At 42.0% G+C, this 22,047-nt stretch overlaps 1 protein-coding gene across 4 annotated transcripts; it reads left to right on the top strand.

Annotated features, from left to right (window-relative positions):
* The first annotated feature begins 3,249 nt into the window (after positions 1 to 3,249).
* On the top strand, positions 3,250 to 21,106 carry LOC109036967 (uncharacterized). Of its 4 annotated transcripts, none has more exons than XM_019051426.2 (6): positions 3,250 to 3,499; positions 11,103 to 11,443; positions 15,191 to 15,355; positions 16,655 to 16,901; positions 17,856 to 18,149; positions 20,245 to 21,106. In XM_019051426.2, exons 2-6 carry the CDS (start codon positions 11,237 to 11,239, stop codon positions 20,457 to 20,459), a joined length of 1,128 nt encoding a protein of 375 aa, XP_018906971.2. In that variant the 5' UTR covers positions 3,250 to 3,499; positions 11,103 to 11,236; the 3' UTR covers positions 20,460 to 21,106. The 4 variants fall into 4 exon arrangements, with proteins under 4 accessions (XP_018906971.2, XP_018906979.2, XP_018906983.2 ...); XM_019051434.2 differs by lacking the exon at positions 3,250 to 3,499 and adding an exon at positions 3,576 to 3,735; XM_019051438.2 differs by lacking the exon at positions 3,250 to 3,499 and adding an exon at positions 4,858 to 4,996.
* Positions 21,107 to 22,047: the final 941 nt, after the last annotated feature.

Genomic DNA, 22,047 nt, shown 5'->3' with positions numbered 1-22,047 from the left:
TTATCAAAGGAAATTTAGCAACGCCTGAAGGCTCAAACGACGTTTTTCCTTAGCATAGCAATGTAGCTTTAGGTTCCAGCCCTACTCTGCCTGTAGTTGACGGAATTTTACCTGAAGAATTAGGACTCAGCGCTATGTTGTTACTTCCGTCTAAGTAGTTTACTAATTTCTCATCGAAAAAATAAAATAGGAGCGGAGCTTTTGAAACACCGCAATGGAGATATGTGATTTCGCTCTTCAGCTATCGATATGGTAAACCCGGTCCTGTCTCAACTCCGCCCCCGCCGTGAGGCAAATTTTTCCCTGTCGTGCGCTGTGTTTTAATTTACTTCCAATTAAATTGTGCGTCTCACAATCAGTTGAATCCCTCCCGCCTTGGCGTGGCGCTACAGCGGGCTCAACTCACCCTAAAAAATTCAAGATCGTGAAAGTTGAATAAAACGTCCCCGTTACTGCGTGGTGAGGGGTCGACATGTAGGGAAGTTTAATAATGTCGGAAGCCGAAGCGGGGGGGGGGGGGGGGGGGGGGCGCTGGGACGTTGCTCAAGTTCCAGGATGACATTCCTGCGACACCCGGGAGCCATCGGAATGCGCGGCACCTCGCTTCTTGCTTTGCCAGATGCGTCAGGATATCCCGGATTTTCAGATCCATTCCATGCGAGCATTACTGCCGTGCTAAGGAAAAACGCCGTATGAGCCTTCAGGCGTTGCCAAATTGCCTCGGGAAAATCACTAATTTTCAGGAAAATTTTTGAATATTTTCCCGCCGATTTCTCAGATAATTTTGTTTGTGATTTGATCTAAAGTGTCTGAAAATTTCGAGGAAAAATATTCAGAATTTCCCGTAAAAATAAACATTTTATCCAAGGAAATTTGGCAACTCTCGAATGGTCATACGGTGTTCTTCCTTAGCATGGCAGATTAGAGCTGTAGTCATCGGATGGGCCAACACTGCTACTAAAGCCCCCGCCATTTCCCGTTATTAAAACCAATCAGCAATGACTTAATGTGCGGCGCTAGAAGTGATCGTGGTTCTATTGAGCGATCTCTTTTAATCCTTGAAGTGGTGGGGGAGGGTTTGCCACAACGTAGTATAAAACCATATCGCTTCTTTTTAAAGTTATAAGATGAAACTTTATCAGGGCACATAATAAGACGCCCTAACTGGAGGTTCAGGCTGGGAGCGTCGATGCGGGTGTTGACTGTTGAACATTTACAAGAACATTAAAAAACGGCACCATTTTCAAATTTGTGACAGAAAGGTAGCTAGTCACTAACTTTACCCAATTTTTTTCACCTGATACCTAGTTTGGCCAACAACTTTAATCCAAGTTAAATATTGGCTGTGTTGCTCACGTAGCCCTCAAAGCACCGCTACACACAAGACAAACGAAGCCAACACAACATGGAAATAGAAAAAAGAAAGGGCTCGCTTTGATGACGCAGAGATACAACTATTCGTGCTGGATGGATGTCCGTGTTGTATCTGAGAAATTGAAGGCGCGATGCGTGAACTCGCATTGCTCCGCTCTATGCTGTCAGTGATAAGTCGCTTACACTCGGGAGAGGAGGTAAAAAACAAGCCCGATTACATCTCTCCTATCTTCGGCTACTTTGCTAACGTATCTCTTAAAGCACCACTACAAGTAAGAAAAACGGAACCAACACCATATGGAATCGGAACGAGGGAAAGAACACGCGTTGATGACGGCGCAAGGATACAACTATTCGTGCTTGATGGATGTCCGTGTAGTATCTGCACAATTGAAGGCGCGCTGGCGCGAGGTGTGAGTTTGCGATGCTCTGTTCTATGCTTCGCTTTGATTGGGGAGACAAGTTTTAAAACAAATAGACCCAAAAGCGTCTCTCCTATTTCCGGCTGTGTTGATATTTGATTTATTTTTTTTTTTTTTCAATTTCATATCTTCTTCTTTTATTAGGATGTAATTGTGACCTACGTCTAAAGTTCGGAGGCACCGGCTCTATAAATCCCGCGGAGAACGTTCTTTCGGCGATCCTTGGGTCAGTTTGACTCGGCTTTGGCATCTAAGGGTTAAATTTCATTATTAGGCGGGATCTCAGCACCTTTATCATTGCTCGTAACTGGACTAACAATAAGTAAACTGTTAGTTCAATAAACATTGCACAAAAAACTATCGGACAAACTTTATGAATGGACCATAAAAACTTTGGACCAAACAAAATTGGGTAATGTGTCTGGCCACCGACTAACAAAAATGAGTGAGCGCCGTACTGCCGTGCTAAGGAAAAAGGCCGTATGAACATTCGAGAGTTGCCAAATGTCCTTCGATAAAATGTTTATCTTTGAGGATAGTCATGAATATTTTTCCTTTATATTTTCAGAATCTTTAGGTAAAAATCCGAGCTAAATTATTTGAAAAATCGGGCGAAAAATATTCATAAATTTACCAGGAAATATGCGTTTTAGCTAAGGAAAATTTGGCAACGCCAATTTTACCTACAGTTCTCAGAAATTTTTCGGAAAAATATTCATAACTTTCCTCAAAAATAAACAGGAAATTTGGCAACTCTTGAATGTTCATACGGCGTTTTTCCTCAGCACGGCAGTAGAGCACATCCCATCGTTCCCACTCCTCTGTACTGCCGTGCTAAGGAAGAACGCCGTATGAACATTCGAGAGTTGCCAAATTTCCTTCGATAAAATGTTCATTTTTTAGGAAATTTATGAATATTTGTCCTTGAAATTTTCAGTAAATTTAGGTGAGATTGCGAACAAAATTATCTGAAAAAATTGGAATGAAAATATTCAGAAGTTTGCCAGGAAATTCAGGGTTCATCAAAGGAAATTTGGCAAAACCTGGAGGTTTATACGGCGTTCTTCCTTAGCACGGCAGTGTAGTTCCGTTCAGCAGAGATACGTCAAAGTGCTACATTGTTTTGAAGCATAGCATGCGAGCACAGAGGGATCTAAGGAGTTGTTAGAATCGAATGTCAGGCCGGGGCACTGACATGACACTGACGAGCAGGCAAACACGGGGGTCGGAGGGGGACGGGGGGACCGAAGATTCACGGTTTCGCAGCATCGGCAATCAATACGTCGCAAATGGGATCCCGATCTTCTCGCGGGCCGCGGCATGGTCGGCTGCAATTGGACAAGAGCCCTAAAAATAAATGTTTTGGCGAGATCGCCGTGCTGATCTGTCAGTCAATTAGGGATAGATGCTCTCTAAATAAGTTTCTTTCTTAACGAGACCCTCCGGGCCTGCAGTCCGCTCAGTTTCCGAGTCAACTGTGAACCAAGCGTGTCGACCTGTGTCCCTTCGCCGAGTTATGGGGTAAAGCCCCCCCTTCTACGTAACCGTACTGTGATTCGTTCGGCTACTGATTCCTGCATTATTTTTTAAATTATATTTTTCAGTCAAGACACAGACGATTGCTAGCAGGAGTAACTTTGGTTGTCGCTTTCCATGTGGTTAATTTTGAAACTGGCCTGATCATCAGACACCGGAGAGTCAAGGTATGTCAAGGTACTAACCAGCTGTCCCTTCGCCGAGTTATGGGGTAAAGCCCCCCCCCCCCCCCCCCTCTACGAAACCATACTATGATTCGTTCGGCTACTGATTCCTGCATCATTTTTTAAATAATATTCTTCAGTCAAGACACAGACGATTGCTAGCAAGAGTAACTTTGGTTGTCGCTTTCCATGTGGTTAATTTAGAAACTGGCCTGATCATCAGACACCCGAGAGTCAAGGTATGTCAAGAAACTAAGTGATTGCCGTTCCCTGCAATGCTGCCGTGCTGAGGAAAAACGCCGTATGGGCCTTCAATAAAAGTCAAATTTACCGGGAAAATAGTTTTGCTGACAATTCAATGTAAAATATCTGAAAATTCAAGGAAAACTACGCAAGACTTCCTTCACAAACACATGTTTTATTCGAGGAAGTTTTGCAACTCTCGGATGTTCATACGGCGTTCTTCTTCAGCATGGCAGAACGCACCGGAAGGAAGAGGAGGTGCTGCTATGCTGCCGTGCTAAGGAAGAACGCCGTATGAGCCTTCAGCTTTGCAAGTTTTCTCCGATAAAACCGAATTTACTGGAAAATTTCGGATGTTTTTTCCCTAAATTGTCGGACGATTTTGTACGCAATTTATATAAGTATCTGAAAATGTCAAGGAAAAGTATGCCTGAATGTTCTCAAAAATATATATTTTATTGAGGGAAATTTGGCAACTTTCGAAGACTCATACGGCGTTCTTCCTTAGCACGCAGTATGCATAAATGCTAAAATAAAAAAATATTGAATTCTCGCGTAAAATTTAATGTAATAAAAGTTTTTTTTAATTCCTAATTTTACGCATACTTTATGTTTTAGCAAAGTGTTTGCGCATACGAACGTATTTGTGCTAAAAGGACGTATGTGCAAGGGGATTGCGTGCGACATAGTTCCTTTCAGTATAAACGTCCATATGTGCTACTACATCGTGCAAAGTGTATAGGAACTCCATCAAACGCCTGAAAGTGAAGGAGCTTTGAGGGTTCAGATAAGATAGCTGGTGGAGGGGTATTTTGCGAGTGAAAAGAGAAAAACCTGGCTACTCGAGAATGATGAATACTGCCATGCTAAGGAATAACGCCGTATGAACCTTCGAGAGTTGCCAAATTTCCCTTGATAAAACATGTATTTTTGACGACATACATGCATATTTTACAGGAAATTTACAGACATTTTAGATTAAATTGCGTACAAAATTGTCTGAAAATTTTGGAAAATAATATTCGTAATTTTCCCAGTAAATTCGGTTTTTATCGGAGGAAACTCGGCAACGCTCGAAGGCTCATACGGCGTTTTTCCTCAACACGGCAGAATGAATGTAGAATTATTTATTTACTATCCACATTTATCATTCGATACTTTTCAATTGTATGACCACAATAACACTGAAAATTGTTCTTTACTGTGATAATGTTTATGTTTCCTGTGGACGTGTGTGGCTTCCATCCTGGGAAACAGGTTAGAGACAGCATCAACTTACTTTCTTATTTCACTGATATCCTTTTTCTCGACATTCACTCTCATTTCAATGGCAGCGAATAACGTTCTACGTGCTGGGGACACACTCGTGAACGGACGCAGATGGATTTAAATTGTAAACTTTTTCACGTGTATTCAACTGTTAACAGATGCATACGTATTTTTCATCGTACTTTTGTCAAAAAAGGAAGATGAAGATAAAATAATTTCTTGAATCGCACCGAAAACAGGCACGAAGACCATCTTCAAAAGCGCCTACTTTCTGTGCGATAACTATTCGGTCACTTCCGATGTAAGGTTGCGTACTCGTCGCTTTGAAGGCACTTTTGAGCGCCGTCAGAAATAAATTATTTCCAGGGAATTAATGCGAGCGTTCCCCTGCTCATCGTCGGATGAGGTTAATTTATTATTTTTGTTTGTCATATAACGATGGCGACATGATCAAACCATGGATATCAATTCCGCTGCTTGAAAATTTTCGCTTATATTTCATTTTTGGAAGAGAATACCATTCGTTCTTTTCGTGCGAAATTTTCAGAGAATGGTGTTAAAAAACACACACAAAAAATCAGATCGGATCAGAACAGAATTTTGTGCCAAAACGATGATTAGGTCCTCCTTAAAATTATGAAATATGGTAAGGGGCTCGTAACGTCGCATCCTATTAGCAACCATGGCAGGACGCCCTGCAGTATTAAAAAAGTTTTAAGCTCCATCAAGCTTATCTCAACAAACAAGACCCTCTCCGAGGTATCGGCTTTTTTCGCCGACATTAAATTTTTGCAATATTTGTCACGTATTTAAAGTGTTGTAAGGAGCTACTCAGGAAAAAATTTTCTCCAAAATTCACTGGTATTTATACTTTAGAGAGGAAACTATTGCATGAATTTTCCAAAATTTTTCGGTTTCAGCATTGTAAATTCATAAAGAAAATTTAGTGGAAGTTGCAACGAATTCCATACATTTACTCTAATTGGACTGCATTTTTCCATTTGGACCTATAAATTCTGGCTCATCTGAAAAACACTTATAAGCATAGGAAAACTAATGGCACATACGCTGTTTTTAAACCGGGCCGGTATTTATAGGTCCAAATTGCAAAATTCAGTCCAATTATAATGGATGAAAGAGTCAGGGGAGATTCTGAGACACCGCAACCAAGAGATGCCCTTTCTTCATCCAGCGCTTCGAATGTTCATACGGTGTTTTTCCTTAGCACAGTACTGCCGTACTAAGGAAAAACACCGTATGAACCTTCAGACGTTGCCGAATTTCCTTCGATAAAACACGAATTTCCTAGTAAACTTATGAATATTTTCCTTCTAATTTTTCAGATAATTTTGTTCGCAATATCAACCGAAGTCCCTGAAAATTTCATGGAAAGAGACTCATATCTTTCTTAAAGAATAAACATTTTATTGAAGGAAAGGCAACTCTCGAATGTTCATACGGCATTCTTCCTCAGTACGGCATAGTAGGTAGTGATGCGTGGCCAGGCATACATTTACGCACGTTTACAAACGTTCGCACTATATAGGTAAAGTGGGGCTCACATGACCCAGCGTAGAAAGTTTCAGCTCCTCTTTTGTAAATCAATTACCTGACTTATTTTCGGGTCATCGATGGGTTAAACTGAAAGAGGCGATGAGGGTCCCTGTTTGTCGCGACTTGAATGAGAACGGTTCATTACCACCGGCGCACAGTGGATCGAGTCAACCGGAGAGGTTCGACATGAAATTAACTGAAACCGCAAATTTTGATGTTTGATTCGTCACATTTTAAAACTTCGGGAGAGCATCTGGAATGAAAGTTTACGAGGAAACCAATAAAACCACCTTTAAAGCCTCAAAGTTTTGTATGTACGGAGTTATGAGTTTTTAAAGTTTTCAAATTTTGTCCAGCCTCCCCCATTGACTCGATCCATTGTGCGGCGTTGCAGGACAGTAGAGCTCGAATTTTTCTTCGCGGCTCTCGCTGCCGTGTTAAGGAGGAACGCCGTATGAACATTCGAGAGTTGCCAAATTTCCTTCGATAAAATGTTTATTTTTGAGAAAAGTTATGAATATTTTTCCTTGAAATTTTCAGACACTTTAGATCAAATTACAAACAAAATTATCTGAGAAATTGGCGGAAAAATATTCAAAAATTTTCCTGGAAATTAGTGATTTTCCCGAGGAAATTTGGCAACGCCTGAAGGCTCATACGGCGTTTTTCTTTAGCACGGTAGCTCGGACGCATGCTAATCCACGTCTCCATATGAGCCGTGCTTGGTGATGAATCGATCGATTTACCGTTTAAATCTATTAAAAAGTATCGATTATCAAGGTGCTCACAAACAACGCCTTATATCATCGACCCTTTACCATGTTTTTAAATGAGATCATATCGATAGTCGATGATCGACGTCTCTATGTGATGAGTAGGTCGCGAGCCCGCAGCACGTCGCTTTTACTTTCTTCTCTCGCGCTCTGGTCGAGCTTCTTGCTTCTTTCAATATTTTTAATTGGGTAGCAGTGGCGTGGCGTGCTTTGCGATAAATCGATATATCTGTCATTTAAACCTATGAAGAAGGATCGATAGTAGGGTATTCGCAACAAACACCTTAATGATCGATCTTTTACCATAGTTTCAAATGAGGAAATATCGATAATCGAGCATTCACGCTCCGCCACTGTTGGATAGCGTTAAGCAAACAATTCATTCGTACCGGCCCACCCGGCAACTGCCAAAGATAATGTTTTAAAATTGTTGCAAAAATGTTGCCGTAATGTTAATTTTAGCAGTAACTTTGTTATAAGGTTTCCGCGACTACGTTTCGCCGAGCGAGCGAGTTTAATGGAAACGCACCAAATTGCTTTCAAAAAAAAACAAGAAGAAACATCCAACATGAATATGTTGGAAAAGCGTGCCGAAGAACTGAAATCTAGTGTGTGCACTATTTCCATTTCAACGAGATGTGTATAAATTAGTACTCTCTGCAAATTGGGGAGGAATTATTGATTTGATACCGTTGAATGTAAATACATTTTATTGAAAATACATTTTATTGAATAAAGAAAGTAACATAATTATATTGGATGAACAAAGAAAATAACATCATAAATCATTTAACTGAATTGGTTCATTCAGAATTTCAAATTAAAGTTTGGAAATTGTTCAGTTTGTTGCGTCATGTTGGAGATTGCTCAGTTTGCAGCAGCAGAGTATGGAGTTTACTCTGTTTAATGAGTCAAACTTTGTCTTTTCTCTTTTCTTCGATTGATTTGTATTAAAATGAGACTTTAAGGTATCTTTTCTGGAAATAAAAAAAAAAAAAAACGTGACACAAAAAAAAAAAAAAAAAAAAAAAAAAAACCAACTTACACTCAGAGAATCAACAAGGGAACCTAACCTCCAAAACTCTGCCTTCCAATTGGTCGAATTGGAGATTGCTCACTTCGCTGCAGTTGTAACTATGGAGATGCAGCCAACTTGGGTTTAACCGCTTTTGAAAAGACGCTGATTCGCTAAATAGTTATGGCGGCATTTAAACTTCTAATTTAAATCCTCCGAGCGTAGAAAAGCTTATTTGACGTACCTATGAAAGAAAATAATACGGTTTCCACGGTAAAATGTTCTCAAGGGTTTCCAGTAACAGGATAATTCGGTTTCTCGATGAATGACCTTCAGGGCTTGACACTATAACGGTTCAAAAACGGAAGAACGGATCCGACGGAAAAAAAATTCGGACCGCCCCTTGAAAAGCATTGGTCGATCGGTGTGCTGTACTACAGTACATCCGAGTGATTTCAAAAAGCGAGCCCTATAGGCACGCTTAAAAAAAAAAATTAATATAATAAAATACCGTAAAAGCATAAGATTTTGCGCGATGGGTAAGGCTCTGAATACAACAAAAACTACTCAAGATATATGATTTCCACAAAAATGAGACGCATTTAACCAAAATCGGTCTAACTACATCAACCGTTGCCTAATTTTCTCTAACATTATATTTTTTAAATGGGAATTTAAACAGCACTGAAACTTGAGATTTTGCTAGCATATTTATCATAATCTAGAGTAAATTCACGCAAATTTTAAAGGCGTCACGTACTTAAGTTCTCTGTTGCAAAAATAAAAAAACAGAGGAGACCACCCAAGTAGCACAGTGCAACGAAAAACAAACTGAACTCCATTTGTCAGAAAGACAGGCAATGTGCAGTGCAATGAAAAATTGCAAGTTATTTAAATTTTATTGCAATAAGTTTCAATGAATGGGCCCCTTCAAACAGGAGCTAGGCAACATGCACAACACTCAGTGGAATAATTGCAATATTTTAAGAATGTAATTGCTACTTATTAAATCTGTGCTACTTGGGCATCAGGCAACGTGGAGTGGAGTTAGGCTGATTCGGGCTAATCCGTGGAATTCTAAAATAACCTGAGAACCGCCGCGTAGGAACAGATACGGCCGAGAGTGCTAATTTTAAATATTCCCACTCCACGCAATTTCACGGCGGCATAGGTGCCGCGGAAGGGAGAACAAATTTCGTGTTGATATCGCTCCCACCGTGTATCGTTTCCATCTAAGTGTCCGAATCTGCATGATTTTAAACCGATTCCGTTCTAACTCGATCTGTCCTTCCGTTATTCCGTCCATTTCTTTTTTTATTTTTTTTTGGCGTCTAACTCAGTGCGTGATTTACGAGCAAGACCTACCCACGTGAAACCATCGATCGAAACTTTGAATAGTTTACTTACCTACCGTATTCAGCATATCGGACATGGTTTCCTGTTCTCGTCGATCATCGTCTCAGCGAGGGATCTGAAGGATTTACTGGCTAATCCTGGCTGATCAGCTTCGATTTGAATGCAGAATTTGTGTGATTTAACATCGTGTGAAAGAACCGCTGAAGTCGGTCACGAGTAGAATTTTTCAACCTAAATTGGAATCTTTGCATTTTGAAATTACGTTTATCGCAACCGTGTAACTGTGCCAGTGAAGTTACTCGATTGTTGGAGTTGCTTCTAGAGAGGCAAAGGATCCATAAATTTTCGAGTTATTTCAGCGATCATTGGCCTCGACTCAGCGATTCTTCCTTGCATTTTGAATCTACCGTATGGTGCGCGATATGCTAGAAAAATTTCCCTTGAACTAGCCGTCAATGTGCTTTCAGTGTATGTTGTTCAGTCCTCATCGTCATGCAGTGAAACGTCACTTAAATCTTGTAAACGGAAATTACGATCGGCAAACAACTCGCGTTGACATGAAAATCTCTTTCTTCTCTTAGAAAGACCTAAACTATAACAGAAATTTTTTCAAAATTTCGTTGCGTTGGTCTTTCGGCGATCAAATGAGAAATCTAGTCCGGCGAAATCATGCATGTGACTGACATTCATGTTGCAATGCTCTCATTTCCTGAGCGATAAAATGAGAAAAAAGTGTTTCGGGAAAATACTATCAACCTAAGTAACTCGGCAATTTTCAAAAAAACTATCATGAAAATGCTTAAAAGTATCAGTAGACTTAAGTGTCCATGCAGTTTAAAAAAACGTGGTCTCCTCAGGGATACTAGCATATTTACGACTATACTGAGGAACTTTTCAATGAAGTAGTGAGTGATAAATTTCGTCTGTATCGGCTACTATTGCCAATTTTCCGTATTTACGACTAAAATCAGGAACTTTTCAATGAAGTGGCGAGTGAAGAATTTCGTCTGTATCGGCTACTATTGCCGATTTACGACTATGATCAGGAACTTTTCAATAAAGTAGCGAGTGAAGAATTTTGTCTGGATCGGCTACCATTGCCGATTTATGACTATGATCAGGAACTTTTCAGTAAAGTAGCGAGTGAAGAATTTTGTCTGTATCAGCTACTATTGCCGATTTACGACTGCAGGAACTTTTCAATGAAGTAACGAGTGAAGAATTTCGTCTGTATCGGCTACTATTGCCGATTTACGACTATAATGAGGAACTTTTCAATGAAATAGCGAGTGAAGAATTTCTTCTGTATCGCGGCTACTGTTGCCGATTTTGCTTAGCCATTGTGTGTACAATTTGTAAAAAATGAATATATTATTTCGGAAAAATTTCCGCACAGAGGCGAGCAAGGAGCCGAAGTACGGGAAAGTCGGGGGCGGCGTAGGAGGTTGCGGTGGCGCGGGTCGGCGACGAGGGGTCTCGGCGGGGGCCGGGGGGGTGCATGGGAACCGGAAGAGGGACAGCGGGTACACGATGATGGAGTCGCACTCGTACCGCACGCACATCTTCCTCAGCCCCATCACCGGACCGCAAGATGCCGAGGAGGACCCAGCCGCCGTCCGATCTTCGTCCTCGTCGTATGCCTTCCTCAGCTGGAGTAACATGAAGCGCAAGCCCTCCCTCCCCGGCCGCACCGAGCCCGCCCCCCTCTTGCCCCCCTCCAACTACCCCAGCAGACAAGTGAGTATCTTTTTTGCAACGATGTACAAACTCTAGATTCGTCGTACTTTTTTCGGAGGCAACACTCGCAACGACAAGCAACAATCGTATTTTGTTCGAAGTTGTTTTGTGCTGGGGGGGGCGGGGCTTATTTTCACGGGGAAAATTTGGGAATCCCGACAGCAAACCATAGAGTAAATAGAGTCGTAATGTAAATGGGAGAGCTGGCGCCATGCTCTGCTGGACGAGTTCCGAGCCCGGTGTGGGTCGAGTTCGGGTCACTTTTTCGATACATGTTCGATCCAAAATGGCGGTGTGGAATACGTGGTGATTCCTATCTTCTTTGTTTACATCGGATGGCCGGGTGCCCATGTATCGCAAACAATCGATTATGTATCGAAAAAGTGACCCGGCGTCACACAGGAGTCTCGGAAATCGAGACCTGGAAAATGCTCAAAAGTGGCGCCAACTCACCCACTTACATTACAACTCTATGTGCTCTATGCGTTTTTCGGAGGTAACACTCGCAACAAGAAACAACACTCGTATTTTGTTCGAAGCTGTTTCGTGCCGTCGGGGCGGGGCTTATTTTCGCGCGCAAAATTTGGGAACCCCTACAGCAAACCCGGTCCAGCATTATATGCTTTTTGTAGGTGTTTCTCAGTGTCCATGGACCTAACTTCCAGCATCGACGAAGATTTAAATGACTCAGAAAGGGGTTTGGAGGGAGTTCCCCAGATCCAAATGGGGATCCGAGGACCCCCCCCCCCCACACCAAATTGACCTGGAGAGCATTTTTGAACTAGCCTATCAGCGAAAACTTGACTGAAATTCAATTGCGAAGATGAAAGATAAGTCACACGTATATTTAGCAAAATCCCTCACATTTTCTATAGGCAGCCATTTAGATATCTCTGAAGGGGGTTAGGCTCGCCGGCTCTCCCTCAGTTCCGCCGACGCTAATATTCTTGGTATCTGAATTGAATTTCATGCAAAGAACCAACAATCTAGAAACCATGGATAGAGTGATCCTGTACACTACGCCAATAATTCGTAACACACCCGGAGCAATAATTGAACCTTAACGTTATTTGAGGGAGGCGTCGGTAAACTTCTGATTAATTTTCAAGATTACAGAGCTCTTCTTCCTCTTTCCGCGCCGAAAAGAGACTGTATAACCCCTGATAAAAAGAAAGAAAGAAGAAGAAAAAAAAACCAACAACAACAACTCAAAAGAGGCCTTCAGACGCCTAAAGAGACTTTTTTTTTTTTTTACAAAATTGCCAAATGTAGCCCCCATATTTTTCCAGATGAGACCGTGCGAGGCTATTTTGGCCGGAACTCAGTGGGCGATCACCTCTAGCTCCCCGGGTCTGCTATGTGTCGATCAAGGTCAATCGATAAGCAAATTCAGGTCGAATTGATGTTTAATATTCGGCTTGCAAAAATTTTTATGACTTACAACTGTATACCGCAGCTCAGTAGCGATATTAAACCTGGACTCGAGTTGAATATTACCTAATTATTTTGGTGACATAAAATCGCCAGAGATGACAACTTCATACGCTGTCAGAGGTCGAGAATCCGTGATCCTCCAACAGATGGCACTGATGAGAGAGTGCACTCCACTGACGTATTTTTCATACAAAATTATATTACGAGGGCCGGGGACCCGCGACAGGAAGTGGAGACCATGACCTCATGCATATCCGGTCACGGCTGGCCGGAATCAAAACAAAGAATTACACACGAGTGGAAACGACTATGCTCTTGAAACCCGGTGGAAATTGTCGGCCGGTCATTGCTTTGTGCGATTAAGAACGTCAGCTAGGAATAATCTAACTTTTTTGGCGTTTTCTACTTGATACTTGCTATCGCAACTTGAGTGGTTTCAGAAAAAAATGAAATGTTTTAAAATTTTAATTTATTCGTTTGTTCGACCAGGCGGGGGTTGCGGGGGGGGGGGGGGGGGGGTTACTCCTCCAGAAGCTATAAATGATTTTGCGAAATGACCGCGTGATATTCCTGTCATCTTTGAAATTGTACTTGAATCAATACCTCCGTAAAAATAGCAGTAAATTGTTCCAGAATCATATGAATTCCGTAAATTTTATTGCGGAGGCCTTCCAAGTCCCACTCATCGGAGCTGGGAGCCACCCCTCTTTGGTGAAAAACCCTTCTATGCCCCAACAAAAAATCCCTAGTTCCGCCCGTGGCTCCACCTCGCAACACAGATCCGTTTTTTCTTACTTTTACCGAACATTGAAATTGGGAAGTGTTCAATTGAATTTTTTCATGATTGAACCAAGGGGCCTACCGAAAAATGTTGACCGACCGTTAAGTCGTGGAGGTGAGAGTCCTCTGTTAATTTCTCAGCTTGACCGGGTAGATCATTCTACACTGAAGATGGACAACTGTAAACAGAGCGTGAACGGTAACCGTAGCGTAGTGAAGGCAGTGCAGTGGCCTTAGCTACTTGTCTGAGATGTCTGGATTGCGGATTGTCGTGAGGAAAGGGTAGGGATTTCGAGGAGGATTAGGAGCGGAATGAAGAGGGGGTCCAACGATGGAGATGCCTCAAGAGGCATTCAACCTTGTTAACATAGTATAGAGGAAATTATTTTTTGGCAATATATCAGGGCTCATATTGCGTCACTGCTTCGGTGGCATTGTCTCTGAATACTTGAATTCTATCGACTCGAATGCAACAAATAATTCCACTTCTCTGTCATTTGTATTCTGAGTGGAAAGCGCGTAATGGAGATGTTGCATGTGTGAGGATTTGCGATTTGACTGTTGTTTGTTGTGTAAAATTGCGCGAGGAACACGATGGTGCCACTGATTTTCTCTGAAATCATCTCCCAAGCTCAAAAAAGCTCTCAAAGTGAGGTCAAAATGGAGGGGATATCCCACCCTACCCTGAGAGTCCACCTCTACATCAAAACAAACTCTCCATGCAAAGATAGGGAGCAAATACATTAGCAGGGTTGCCGTGTTTTCAGTTTTGGAGTCCCCAAATAAAGTGGCAACCCTGCTAATGGAGAGTTTGTTTTGATGTAGAGGTGGACTCTCAGGGTAGGGTGGGATATCCCCTCCATTTTGACCTCACTTTGAGAGCTTTTTTTGAGCTTGGGAGATGATTTCAGAGAAAATCAGTGGCACCATTGTGTTTCTCGCGAACTTTTACAGAATAATTAATGGTCAAATCGCAAATTCCTCACACATGCAACATCTCCATTCCATTCTTATCGAATTTTCCAGGTAGCGCAGAAATTTATTATTTTATTTTATTTGTAGTGTAAGCCATATTTTCTTATCACAAAGAGGGATATATTTAAATATCCTTATGTACAAATGAAATTGAAATTTTCAGATAATTTAGATACGATTGCGAAGACAAATTCTCTGAGAAATTGGAGGAAAAATACTGACAGCTCTTTCTGAAAATTTGTATTTTATCGCAGGAAATTTGGCAATGCCTGAAGGCTCATGCAGCGTCCTTCCTTCTCACGACAGCATAGATAAATAAAATGTAATGCACGAAAATGATTTATTAAGCACGAAACTTAAGCATAATGCATGAAAAAATAATTTTATTCCGCTCCATTTGATAAATATTTGCCTCTTCACCTGGAGTAGATTAAGGAAAGTACTGTTTCCGCAGGGTCTTATTGTTAAAATTTAACCTGGAAAATGCATGATATTTTGCCGAAGACGCTAATCTACAATATTTCAAATTCTGATTGTGAGTTTTTATCCAATTTTCAGGTTAGTTTCTCCGGTTCAGGACGGCCGGGTATATTCAAGCCTGGACAACAGTTGGCTCTTCAGCAAGTCCCCCGGGCAGAGCCAACCAACCTCGCAGGCATTGATAGAGACTGTTTCATCATTCCAGTAGCTAGCATAGATCGCTTTCTACCTGATGGAGTCCCCGTAAGTTATTTAGACTTTCCCAATTAAAAATACGCTGATCACTATTTCGCCTTCAATTGTTTACGTAGGCCAAAAGCCATTCTCCGAGTAGTAATCGAGGGGTTGTCTTTCATCCATGTGACGATGTGACGTTACTACGTAGAGAGCTCAACGTAGAGAGGAATGATAACGAGGACTTGAGATGAAAAAGAGAAGCCCTCGGCGCGGCGATCGGCATGTAACACATACTAGCGCCTACAAGACTGCATGAATACTTCACCCATTGCGCCAAACACAGTGCGATCAGCGCGGCGCAGCGGCGGAAGTTAAAATTTATTAAGCCACATTTATGTTTGTTCTTTCATAATTTTTTGGTTCATTTCTTATAAATGGAGGACCTTGTCCACATAGAGATAGGTTTATGGAACTTTGAACCTTTGAGTGTGATTATCATTCATTTCTCAGCCGTTAATGCGCGTTCCTTTGGGTCGGATTTTTTTACATTAGTCCAACTTTGGAGCTCCATGACAGCCTAAAACTGATGAACCAATCAGAGATCGGCACACAGATGGCAATACTCTCCCGTCTACACTGCCGTGCTAAGGAATAACGCCGTATGAACATTCGAGAGTTGCAAAATTTCCCTCAATAAAATGTTCATTTTCGATGAAAGTTATGCGTATTTTCCTTCCAATTTTTCAGATAAGTTTGCTACCGAAAAGTGTTGAAAATTTCGAGGGGAAATATTCATAACTTTAATCGAAAATGAACATTTTATTGAGGGAAATTTGGCAACTCTCGAATGATCATACGGCATTTTTCCTTAGCACGGCAGTATATGGGTGCTCTCCTTAGCACGGCAGAATAAGGGAAATAGCACAGCGAGGTCTGGAAAATATATTGTCTCTGCTGGCACACTGGAAAAAAAAAAAACACATTGGATCCAGAGTCCAGACTCTTGAAAACATTGACAAGAAAAAATACTCTTGATTCAATCGGATTTTTGCTTGAATCAAGACGAAATCCGCTTAGATTACGATGCTTGGTTCTTGATTTAAGCTAGATTCTGATTGAATCAAGAGTACTCTTTCTTGTCGATGTTTTTAAGAGTCTGGACTCTAGATCCAATGTGTTTTTTTTTCCCCCCAGTGCAATGAGTCACAGAATGTAATCTCATCAATGGGGACAGAGCACAACGGACGCCTTTTACGTCATTACTCAATTACCCCGTCAATTGTCGTTGTGTGGAAGTGTGATTTTGATGAGGGCGTTACGTGAGCCGTGAGCGGATCGATGGAGTGACAGAGTGTGGTTTTGCAGTTGCCGCTGCCGCAGAGCACGTCCACGTCGACGGGGACCAACTTCAGCGTTTTGGAGGTGGACGACCCGAAACTCTGCGTGGCCATCCACCTCATGTCCAGACTGGAGCCCATCGAACCGCTGCTCGAGTCGCCCCTGGCCATGCCGCTGGCCACCCAGCAGATGACCGCCAGGGACCTCCTCGGAGAGATCGCCGCCACCAAGAGCGCCGCCGAGGGCATCCTACTCGGAAACATTGAAAAAGATGGTACGTCTTATTTATTTAAGTTTTTCACAAGTTCTCGAGCTTGTGGAAAGTTAGTGAAAACCTGCAAAAGCCAAGGAGAAGTGGACGTATTTATGTTAAATGGAACTATGTGCAAGTGTGCTATGTGTCGGCCTCCTAATGGTGTATAGAGGTTGTAGCGCTATAGCTCTATTATCGGGAGGTCCCGGGTTCGATTCCCGGCTAGGCAATCCGAGTTTGATGGTCTCAGACAGTGGTTGCCTGGGCCTGGTTGTTAGGGACGGAGGAAGGATATGATTAAAAGCGCAGGATTAGCCCTCGTGGGCTACATGAAGTAGTAAAAGAGAAACAAAAATTGAAAGATGGGGTGTCCTCGTTAGCTGAGGGCCATAAGAATGAATGGGAATTTTAAAGCGCCAGTGACGTCAGCGGTGACGACCGGGCTCGACGACGTCGTTGGGGCGTTGTATAACTCATGAGCCCTGTTCACAACGCTCTTGTCACAAATCCATGGCTCACGAGTTACCCCTCAGCTCTTTTTGATTTAATGAAAATCCTGCTTTTCCATTTTCTCAAAAGGAACTATATCCACTTTTACATTGTTTCTTATCAGCTCACCACGAGTACACCCCATCTTTCCACTTGCACATAGTTCCTTTTAGCATACATACGTTCAAGTAAACTAAAAAAAAGTGATAAGGAATCTGGAAAATCCAAGGAAAGGTAGAGGAAAACCGGAAAAGCTATGAAGAACCAGAATAGGTCGGAAAAAGTCTAGAAAAGTCAGAAACTCAGAAAAAGCCATTTCGGTTGCCTTAAGAATGTCCTGGGACCGTTTCTTCAACTGCCACACCTCGCTGCCATAGGTAAATATGCTTTTGATGATGAAGTTATAAATTCTCTTTTTGTTAACTTTTGATATTGCCTAACAGATAGGTATACGTCCATTTGATGGTCACATTTGTTTTTTTCCAGCGGAATTTCCGTTCATATGTTACTATGTGGTGAACAAGAACCAGACTGAACCGAAGAAGTTCTTCAACGCGCTACGACACACGTCCCTGGGGAGGTTCGACCCGCACAACCTCCGCTACACGGCATCGCACACGTTCGAGATCTTCAACGAGGTGGCCACCATCGCAAGACCGCCCCTCGACCCCATCTCCAAGCGACCCCAATCCCCGCACACCGGCTACATCGTCACCATCTACAAGGTCTTCGAGGGGGACGACGGCGAGAAGTTCGAGAAGAATTGGCTCTACTGGACAGGTACGTCGACTAGAGTCCTTTTATGCTGAGAGTAAAGGCAAGGCAGGCAAGGCAATCCATTTTTGATTGGTTCCCGTAATTTAGGCCTTCACAGTGTCACAAACGGGAATAAAGATTACATTTTCACCAACTGCAAAGATTATAAACTGGAATGGACCGGGGAATAGGGGGTACGGCAAGGAACAAATGGAATGAAAGAGGGAACGGAAAGAGGAAATCGGGAATGGGTTGATCAAAGATTACAAAAAACGTCCGATTTGTTTAATCTTTATCCCCATTTGTGATATCCACGAGCCGCGTTGTCTCAACTCTCTTTATAATGGGACTCTGACGTCGACCAAGCAAAATTTCTTCGACCAATTTGAAAGTAATATTTGAGGATTCTTCACCTTCCGGCCATAGTATCACAAGCGCCATGCCACGTTTCAAAATTTCCGCCACCATTTGATTTTTTTACAGAGAAATTCTTCAAGGAAGCTGTCCGAAAATTTCACTCAATTTTCTATGTGCTGCCGATAAAATTCAGTCAAATTTTCAAACAGATTCAACCAACAATTTCTCTGTAAAAAAATCAAATGGCGGCGAAAATTTTTAAACATCGCATTGCGCTTGTGATACTTTGGCCGGAAGGTATCGATGTGTCGATTCATGAGCAACAAATCACTAATGGGACTGATTCAATCACACAAATCGGCGCTCCTCTGACATAAGGGCGTATCTCAATTTGCACTTAAGCCCTGTGCTCTGTATAACTCTATAATTTCCAAAGCTCCAGGGCCGGATTCACCTACTTACCGCCCGTGGGCCGCCTGTATTTTGCCGCCCCCTTCTCATTCGTTTTGAAATATCAATAAAAACCATCAAGTGAACGTGCAGCGGGGAGGGGTGCATAAGACGCGTTTACTCGTGTTGGACACATTTTTTGCGAAGCCCTGTCAACATTACCAGCAAAAGTTCACGGAACTTTGCGCGAAAGTTAAGTTCCGTGAACCTATCTCTGTGTGAACAAGGCCTTCCATTTATAAGAAATGAACGAAAAAATTATGAAAGAACAAACTGACCGCACTGTGTTTGACGCAATGCGTGAAGCATTCCTACAGTCTAATAGGCGCTGTGCGTTTCACACCGACCGCTTCTGAACGCACTGTGTTTGACGCAATGCGTGAAGTATTCATGCAGTCTTGTAGGCGCTATGCGCTTCACGCCGACCGCTGCTGACCGCACTGTGTTTGACGTAATGCGTGAAGTATTCATGAAGTCTTGTAGGCGCTATGCGTTTCATGCCGACCGCCGCGCCGCTCCGTTCCAGGTTAAATTGCGTGTTTGGTTTCTCTCTTAACTCGGCTAATTAAAGGTGTTGTCTCTTGATCACCGAAAGACGACAAAATTAGAAATTACATACTTTTACCCTCAGGAAATGAGAGATTCTGTCGCCTTTTCTCGTTTGTAATTTATTTTCTGAATCCGATTTTTTTCTCTCTTTTTTTGATACCTACATTAAAAAAATTGCAAATTTTTGCCGCCCCCTAAATTTGCCGCCATGGGCCGCGGCCCATGTGGCCATCCCCTTAATCCGGCCCTGCAAAGCTCATGCGGAAATAGAGAAAAGCCTGTGTCACACTATCAAAATACTCCATCAAAATATCAAGGTCAGGTGTTGTGATTGGCTTATTCGATGACTTGGACCAATAATCACAGCACTTGACCGTGACATTTTGATGGAGTATTTGGATAGTCTGACCCCGGCTATACGCCCTTACGTCAGAGAGGAGACGAACTTTGACAGTTATACTTAGATGACTAGCAAATGCCAGATGTAAGAAGACCAAGCAAGCGGTAGGTGAGATGAATTTGAGGAAGTAACTATTCACAACTAACGATACATCATGTTGCCTATCCCTTAGTTTGAAGGGATTTTACCCGAGCATGTGCTGGTAGCAGTGTCTGTTCGCAATCGTAATACAGAGATGCTCGAAGATCACTAGAACATCCTCAGAGCGCCCATCAAGCTGTCAGTTAATTATATACATGTCGATGATGTAAAACCAAATTTCTTGTGATTCATTTTTATGCATGATGTTGGTTTGTCCTGCAGGAGCAAGAATGATATACAAGTCACTGCCTAAGTCGGTCGGTCTGAGGAGGATAGTTCTGCACAAAGGTCAAAGTCCTGGCGATAAATTATACTTGCTTATCGTGGAATGTTCGCACTTGTTGGAGGACCTCTCCCCAGCTGCTGCCCTAATTCCAGCCCTAAGGGCGCGCCTTTGCGGCTATACTGGCCTCTACCGTTGCATCAACACTTTTTGATTTCCGCCACGTCAATTTTTCGACTGAAACATGTGTGTTCATCAACTTCCTTCCCATGCCATTCTGTGATTCTAATGGAGTTAGGCGAAAGGGCCCTAATATGAAAATAAAATAGTAAAATAAGACATAACTATATATTACGGCTCAAAGGGGTTTCTTCTCCATCATTTTGACGCATCAAGGAGCACCTGAAAATTCCGAAAATTGACCCTCTAAGAAAATTCCAAAGTTAGAGGACGATAAACCGCGAATTTGAAATAAAAAAGTGACGAGTTATTCCCTCGCTGTCGCCTGCTTTAGAGACATTCATTCCAAACATTAATGGATTCATTAATCTATAGGTTTCAAATTTTGATCTGAGGCTCTTAAGATTATTCAAAAGCGCCAAGTATCGAAAATGGAAAATGGATTTTTCAGACCTCAAATCAGTCCTTCCACTGAGACTGATCAACTTTGACTATCCGACTTGGGAGCCATTTTTCCTAACTCCATCATAATTATTTTGAGGTTTCCGGAGTTTTCACTCCTAAGACTATGTAAAAAATACTTCCTTCTGTATTTTAGAGTTACTTGCATTTTGATAAAAATACATGACCTATCTCGACGAAAAAATTTGATAAAAGAAATACAATGGTTTTTATAGATATTATAGTAACTTTTGATCAATTCAATTAATTACCCGAGTTTTGAAGGATCACTTGCTATCTGCCGACGCAAAATTAATCACGTGTACCAAAACAAAACTCTCCAAATTTTTTTATATTAGGTATGCACAAAAAAATAATCGGTGCTGATGAAAGAACCCTCTGTGCAAAGGGCTCCTGTACTTTCTTTGTTATACTTACAGAACTTTTCTGTTGTGAGAACAGAACTTCGGCCGTGAACACAGAGTGTTCTTTCCTCATAATGGAAACTTCTGCAGCTGTAACGAAGAACGTGTAGGACCCCTGTGAACAGAGCTATTTTTTCAGTGTAACTGCAATCCCTGGTAAAAATTGGCGATAAGAGCTGCGTTTCAAAATACCATAGGAATTCTTATAGCCGGCTAAAGGAGGCTACAGAAAAGCATATAGCTGGCTGTAGAATGCTGAGAAAATCATACGGCCGGGCTATACGGAGCGATAAAAAATTATGCAGCCGGTATGTAGTTCCTATAGCCGGGCTTTACACTTTATCGCCTGGTTGTTGCTTTTTCGCCATCGATTATAAAAGGCTATAAGAAATTGTGTAGAAATTCGTGTGCTTTGGAAATCATTAAGTTTGATACGGAACCACCTTAATATTTACAAAACACACGTTATATTTTCCTTTAATACATATTTTTTTTTCATCAATTAAAACGAGAATAATCCATACAGGATGTGCAAACATTTCAAAATCATTGGTTGAATAACGCTGACTCCGCCAGATTAAATATCAGAGCCTAACACAAAGCGGAGCGGCGACGCACTGGCGCCTACAAACCTAACAGGGATACTTCACGCATTGCGCAACGCGTGAAGTATCCCTGTTAGGTTTGTAGGCGCCAATGCGCGTTTCGCGCTGGCTGCCCGCCTGCCCCGCACCGCAGCGTGCCACGGCGCTTGAA

Source organism: Bemisia tabaci, chromosome 4 (assembly GCF_918797505.1).
Source record: "Bemisia tabaci chromosome 4, PGI_BMITA_v3".
NCBI classification, from domain to species: domain Eukaryota; kingdom Metazoa; phylum Arthropoda; class Insecta; order Hemiptera; family Aleyrodidae; genus Bemisia; species Bemisia tabaci.
This window is presented reverse-complemented; position numbering and strand designations above follow the sequence as displayed.